Source organism: Lachnellula hyalina, assembly GCF_007821495.1.
Source record: "Lachnellula hyalina strain CBS 185.66 chromosome Unknown contig00024, whole genome shotgun sequence".
NCBI classification, from domain to species: domain Eukaryota; kingdom Fungi; phylum Ascomycota; class Leotiomycetes; order Helotiales; family Lachnaceae; genus Lachnellula; species Lachnellula hyalina.
Window position 1 is genome coordinate 162,962 of NW_022157138.1, and position 7,260 is coordinate 170,221.

At 48.3% G+C, this 7,260-nt stretch overlaps 2 protein-coding genes across 2 annotated transcripts; one reads left to right on the forward strand and one right to left on the reverse strand.

The window, feature by feature from the left end:
• Positions 1 to 566: 566 nt before the first annotated feature.
• On the forward strand, positions 567 to 4,464 carry syj1 (Inositol-1,4,5-trisphosphate 5-phosphatase; the record flags this gene model as incomplete). Its single annotated transcript, XM_031146664.1, has 3 exons — positions 567 to 1,147; positions 1,196 to 2,530; positions 2,580 to 4,464. 3 exons carry the CDS (start codon positions 567 to 569, stop codon positions 4,462 to 4,464), a joined length of 3,801 nt encoding a protein of 1,266 aa, XP_031007685.1.
• Positions 4,465 to 5,640: 1,176 nt separating this feature from the next.
• On the reverse strand, positions 5,641 to 6,504 carry LHYA1_G001685 (uncharacterized protein; the record flags this gene model as incomplete). Its single annotated transcript, XM_031146665.1, has 1 exon — positions 5,641 to 6,504. One exon carries the CDS (start codon positions 6,502 to 6,504, stop codon positions 5,641 to 5,643), a length of 864 nt encoding a protein of 287 aa, XP_031007684.1.
• Between the last annotated feature and the right edge of the window lie 756 nt (positions 6,505 to 7,260).

Consider the following 7,260-nt stretch of genomic DNA (forward strand, 5'->3'; position numbering starts at 1 on the left):
TAAGGAAATGCAAAATCAAAAAGCCGAAACAGAAGCAGGAAAATGTTTCACTAAAGACCTACTTCAGGTTTGCGACTAGTCTTCCCAATGTAATTTTACGCTACATAAGGTCAGATGCCTTCATTAGCACACTCGGATCTCGGAGGCTTGTCAGCTTATAATGTTATGTTTGAGTGGATTACCGGTAGTATACACATACATACAAATGTACCACAACTGGATTAAGTACTATAGAAACTACGGTTGAAAGACCAGCCTACGCATGGACTCAATCCTCAAGATCCACTGAGATCCTTACCTCCTCGAAAGAGCTCTGGTAATTGTCTGAGGCTCTGCTGCACCAGCTGAATAACGATTACCCCACGTGAACCCCTCATCCCTAGGCACGTGACCACTACGAACGACAGGCGGTGATGCGTGGCAGAATGTTCCAAATGACAGCATCTCTCACCAAAGATTCAGTTGAGCCTCAATTTTTGGAGGACAACAATGTCACCAAACCACGTTCAATCCCAAGATGACCAACAACTACAATACTGAGCCCGACCCCTCGTTCATCAAGCATCATGTCTATTCGCGTCCTACTTCGCGAATACCCCCACCGCTCGATTGCTCTTGCAACGCCGACTAGCGCACTGATATTCAGACATAGCCCGTCAACAAACGATGCTATTTCAAATGGCTCACTCACCTCGGCACACTCAGTACAGCCAAGGACTTCTATAGACAGCACGGCCACCGCTAGATGCATGGTGGAGTTTGTAGACATATCTACTGCCGACCTCAGCGATTATCGAACCTTAAGCCCGCTTCCAGTCCACGGCACGCTCGGCTTGATAACTATCGACAATCATATCTTTATATGTGTCATAGAGTCTTGCCAACGTGTGGCTACTGTGCGGCCTGGGGAGACGGTCGAGAGGATAGGCGCTGTGCAATTCTACTGCCTGAACAGTTCGGACTATGATAATATCTTTAGTGATAACTTGGATCCATATTCGACAGAGGGGCAGGACTATGGAGGGCAGAACCTAAGTCGCAGGGAGCCGCTCTTGGAGCATCCATGTTCTGAGCTACGGAAATTGCTGGGCAATGGGAGCTTTTACTACAGTACCGATTTTGATCTGACGAATAGACTACAGGATCGGTAACTGCAATTCATGCTGTTATACAGCTAATTTGCTGATTTCTCTAGTTCCACTGATGCCTCAACAGCCGATATAGTTGACCTCGACGAATCTTTCCTTTGGAACTCCTACATGATCGGTCCTCTTGTCAAGTTTCGGTCTCGCCTTGTTGCACACGAAAGAAAGGCACTGGACAATTCGCGGATCCTAACTTCTGCAATCCGAGGATTTGTCCTTACCATCACCATACCATTTGCTTCGGCACCTCTCCGAACTACGAGAACGGGTCTCCCCTCATCTCTTACACTCATATCACGATTATCATGCCGCCGAGCGGGAACGCGGTTCAACAGTAGGGGAATAGATGATGATGGAAATGTGGCAAATTTCGTCGAGTCGGAGACTATATATTGGAGCCCGTCTGTAGTTGGACAATCAGACCCCGCTACAAATGAAAGGCCGTCGGGAATATGCTTTTCATATGTGCAGATTCGAGGTTCTGTGCCAGTTTTCTGGGAACAGGCTGCTGGTTTGATTCCTGGGCAGCAGAAGATAAGCATCACTCGATCCGCCGAAGGCACCCAGCCAGCTTTTGACAAGCACTTTGGTGAATTAGAGCAAAATTACGGCTCAGTGCATGTGGTAAACCTGTTGAGCGAGGTGAAGCCTGGCGAGGCTGAGTTGACAAATCTGTATAGGTATGGAGTCAGGCATTCTGTTCTCAACCACCCAGGGGAAAAAGGTTCGAAAGACCATGACCTTCTGAGAGAGACAGAATTCGACTTCCATGCCGAGACAAAAGGGCCAAATGGTTACGAAGCAGCTAGCATGATTCGGAGACTAATTGAAAACTCGGCAGATGGCTTTGCATACTATCTGTCTGAGGAAATGGAAGATCCTGTTGAGGAAACCATCCAGGAGAAGCCTCGTCACAGGACAGTTGTTGTACTGCAGCAGGAGGGCGTCTTCCGGACAAACTGCCTTGATTGTTTGGATAGAACAAATCTGATCCAGACTATCATTTCTCAAATGGCGGTTGAATCCTTTCTGGGTCATCGAGGAGAACGTGCAGCTTCAGACTTCTGGATGCGACATTCTAGCTTATGGGCTGATAATGGTGATGCTTTATCGCGAATCTACGCAGGGACAGGTGCCCTCAAATCGTCTTTCACCAGACATGGCAAAATGTCACTAGCAGGAGCCATTGCAGATGCACGGAAGAGCGCCACTCGGTTATACATCAACAATTTTGCCGATAAAGGGCGTCAAAACACTATTGATGTTCTGCTGGGTAGACTGGTTGGGCAACCTCCGGTGCATCTGTTTGATCCTATAAATGATTATGTGACTGCTGAGCTTGCAAAACGAAGTGCGGAGTATCAATCCTCTGAAAGCATAAATATGTGGGTCTTTAGCCTTTACTTCACACTCTAATGCTGACGAGCTGTCTAGCTGGGCTGGAACCTTCAACCTAAATGGCCGCACCACAGGCGTTGATGAGGACTTGTCTTCTTGGCTTTGTCCCGAGCTTCAATCTTCTCAGCAGCAACCTGAGATTGTGGCTGTTGGCTTTCAAGAAATTGTGGAGCTTAGTCCGCAGCAGATTATGAATAGCGACCCTACGCGGAAGCAAGAATGGGAAAGAGCTGTCAGGAAGACATTGAACCGCCATGCCCGTGCTGTTGGGAGCGAGCATTACGTACTTTTGAGGAGCGGGCAGCTTGTTGGAGCTGCACTCTGTATCTTCGTCAAAGCTTCAGTACTACGAAAAATCAAGAACGTTGAGGGTAGTGTCAAGAAAACAGGAATGTCTGGCATGGCAGGCAATAAGGGTGCTGTTGCCATCAGGATGGATTACGCAAACACTCAGATCTGTTTTGTCACTGCACATCTGGCGGCAGGTTTTGCAAACTACGAAGAGCGGAACAGGGATTACAGTACGATCCACCATGGTCTTAGATTTCAAAGAAACCGGGGCATTGGTGACCACGATACTGTGATATTTATGGGAGACTTCAACTATCGCATTGGACTTGGCTCGGAGAAAGTCAAGCAATTGATTAAAAATGGGGATCTTGAGAGTCTATACGAAAATGACCAATTGAACTTACAAATGGTTGCTGGCCTGACATTTCCCTACTACTCTGAATCAAGGATCACCTTCAACCCTACATACAAGTACGATCTCGGAAATGACAAATACGACACATCCGAAAAGGCTCGAATACCTGCTTGGACAGATCGTATCCTTCGAAAGGGTACAAATTTGCGCCAAATTGATTACAATTCGGCGCCTCTTCGATTCTCAGATCATCGCCCAGTATATGCAACTTTTCAATGCACAGTCAGCATAGTCAACGAAGATATCCGAGAATCTCTCAGTCGAGAAATCTACGAGAAACGACGTTCGGAAGTTGGTAGCACCACGGCCAATACTCATGGCGATGATACAGATGACGAAGACCTTATTGGTTACGAGCCTATTGAACCTGGTCTACCACCTGCGAGCTCGGATCAGAGAAAATGGTGGCTGGACAATGGAAACCCTGCCAAATCTACTATCAAGCCGCCACAGAATGGTTTGATACCAAATCCAAATCGCCCTTCGAATCCGTTTACGCCAACGGAGGAGCCAGATTGGGTTACGGTTCCTCGAATAGGGTCTCGGAACAACGCCAATACAAAATTCGACCCTCCACCTGTCAATCCTAGACCGACCACGAATGGCACACGAAAATTACCCCCTCCATTCGACCCAACAGGCTCATCTAGTGGGACACTGGCGAAGAATTTTTCTCAAACATCTCTAAAAGATGCACCTCCGACATCAAGACTCGCTTCGCAGCAATCGTCCGATCGACGACTTTCTAGCTCCACAACCAGTTCTACGTCAAAGAAGATTCCACCACCTATAGGCCGCAAACCGGTCCATCTTACCTCATCCCCGTCTAGTACCTCATCACCAATGCTTTCCGCAGTCAACGGATTTGCGACCATTGCACGCGCAGAAACACCTCCTGTACAACCACCTCGACCGACTACAGTTGATACCAAATTTCCACCGCCCCCTCGACGCGCGACGGGACCAGGCAATGCTCTAGGTGCCAGTTACGGTAAAAGAGACATTGAGGATAGAAGAGAAGTAGGCCACCCGCCACCTCCGCAGCCCAGGAGACCAGGAGTCGCAAGCAAAGCCGTCAATGGCTCAGAAGGGCCCTACAATGACGGCGGCGGCCCAAGACCAAACCTGCCACCTCGTAGGCAGACGGATGATCTATTAGCCGATGACGGCGAAGAGTTGGGTCTAAGTAGCTGGAAAGTCTTAAAGCCAACTTGATTCTATCAGGGTACTGTATAAGCATTAATGAACGATCGGTCTTTTCGGGACGAGCGTCGAGGTTGGAATAGGCAAAAGTCATCTTGGATTTCTTTCCCGAGGCGGGAATGGGGCAACGCAATAGGGACGGATACGTTACATAGAAAGGAAGGCTACGAAAATGAAAATTCCATGAATGATGAATTAGAAAAATAGAGCACAATCTACCATTCATGCACACGACATGCGGCCTGGTCTTCTCATAACTTTTTTTTTCCTCTGCAGTAAGACATGTAGATCTTTCCCTAATCACTACTCACCCATCAGTATCTAGAGCCGCATGAGATATTAATAGATATCGCAACCTAGCTCCAGACATGACGTATAATCATTCAACGAGAACAATTCATCAATCATACATCTGAGTCCTATATCTATCTCATGAGAAGCCAGACAATATATATCGTCTACTAGCCTCCATTATATCAGAATGATATAGGAGGAACCCACATCTCAGCTCCGAGTTCTTGATATATTCCTTCCTTCCCCGTCAATGCTTTAGAATGAGCCGCCTGCCTACTATAACAGCGAGGAAAGGATGCTTGATACAAAGAACTTCGTCTCCGATCATTAGATGAGATGCATTTACATGTAAAAAGGAACGCAGTCACATGAACCGAAATACAGACATGATTTAATCTGCTTGTCATGTCATTCAGCTACCTGCGTAAAACTACAGCGACAGATACGAAGCTGACTAGTAAACTGGCAATCTGGTATGAAGGACCCTAGTCCCTCGCCTGCAAGCAGTAGCAGGGGGAAGAAGGCCAAGCATCTGAAGACAAACATAAAAAGTGAGAGTCATGAATCATAGTAAAAGCGCATCCCATCCGATCCTATCCGTTGGGACTGTCTGTAATCAGAAGCAAAGTCAACGCTACGCTTCGCCAAGCAGTTTTCTTATTCCCGCTGAGTATCACCGCCAATATCAAGACAAGAATGAAACGTCCAGCGTACACTCCTATAACTTCTTGCTTCTTGTCCACCTGATTCCGCTCCATGTATTTGACTGCCTGTGGGGCATATAGCCCGCCCGTACGCCTTCAACGCCAGCATCATAGTATGATGTTACAAGAGTAGCACGCTCCCTGTAAACAAGAATGAACAACCAATGTGAACAACAAAGACCATCGTCCATTAATCCATGTAAAAGTCTCCCTTCAGGATTCGCTCTTGGAAAGCATCGGGCTGCTTTCTCGCAGGCTTGGGAGGGGTCTGAGCAGGGACCACCGAAGGAGGAGCCGGCATCTCACTCACGCTCTTCTGGCGCTCTTGGGCAGGCTGCTTGGCAGCAGAGGTGGGGTTTGAGAAGCTAGGACGCTGAGATTGAGAGACAGAGCTCTCAGCACGGGATCTAAGTTGCTCAGACCAGTTGAAGCCACCACCTTCACCTGGACGAGCGGAAACGGAAAGGTCAGAAGCTGTTCTGGGCTTTGATTGCGTGCTTGCCTGATATGGTTGATTCTGAACTTGGGGAGGAGTGGTACCCCCGCCGTTTCCGGACCCCGAGCGTGAGCTCCGAGGACCGGATGGAATTGTGGGAAGGGCTGGGGCTGTGGTGTAGGAGGAAGATCTCTTCGTACCATTTGTGCCTGTGCCTGGGCTACCCCCGGGCTGTGCTCGGCGAAGGGCCTGGGTTCCGAATGACATGCGGCGAGCGAACGGTGTGTTAGGGTTGCTGCGGGCGGGACCATCTTCATCATCAATAGCATTCTCATCGATTGAATCTGAGCCAGCAGTTGAGATACTGCTTCGTCGTGCACCCATTGGAAGCTGTTGTGTAGGTGATGTTCCAGATAGACCGAGGGTTGAGATGGACATGCGTCGGCGTTGGTCTTGAGCTACGGCTATGGTGATGGGACCTGGCAGGGCGGCCGTGGGAGCCCCGGATGTGCTATTGGACCTGCCTCCGAATAGGTTGTTGAGGGTCTGCTGGGTGACAGAGCTGCGGCGTTGTCGAGGGCCTTCGGCAGGAGGGCTGTTGCGGTCGTTATTGGACATTATGGAATTGTGTTGTGTTGGTTGATATCTCAAGTTGTTTGGTACGGGCAAATGGATTGCAGGTTGATGCAGTTATGGATAAGGAGGTTCTTTGGATAACTCGGAAGTTCGTTGTTCAGCTTCGGGGGCGGGGCCAATGACGTGGGGGTTCAGCACGGTCGTTGTGGTATTTCTTTGTGTCCTGGAATGATGCCCGTTTGTCGAGATGGCAGTATTTGAGTGGTTCTTTGTGGGTATTTCGAAGCCCGGCGAATGGTGAGAATGGATCTCCAGATTAGCAGTGCAAGTTCGTAACAATCGTAATTAGGGGTTCGGAGTGCAGCTGGGTAGAGGAGTTGTGATGTAGTTGATGGGCATGAAATATGTAGAAGAAGAGAGGGGGAAGACGATAGATATATAGAATGGATTTGGAGATGGAAATGTATGGACCACTAATTAAGGTTCTTGACCCAACTTGCACAAGTCAGGGTTCCATTTTAGTGGAGACCTTTACTTTACGGAGTACTTAGCCTTTCACACGCTTCAAGCTTCAGCCAGTCAACAATCAGTATTTATCTTCTTTTGTGGGGCCCTGCCCAATCCCCAAAATGCCAAGACATCTCTTTTAAACCCCAGAGTTTACTTCTTTCACTCCAATTGGCTGACTAGGCGAAGTGTCCCTATTTTCTGCGTCATGTCTACTCTCTCCCCCCTTAATAAATGTTAAATCATGTAAAGTCCCCATAATACGTAGCATCCAATGGAACTGAATGGCTA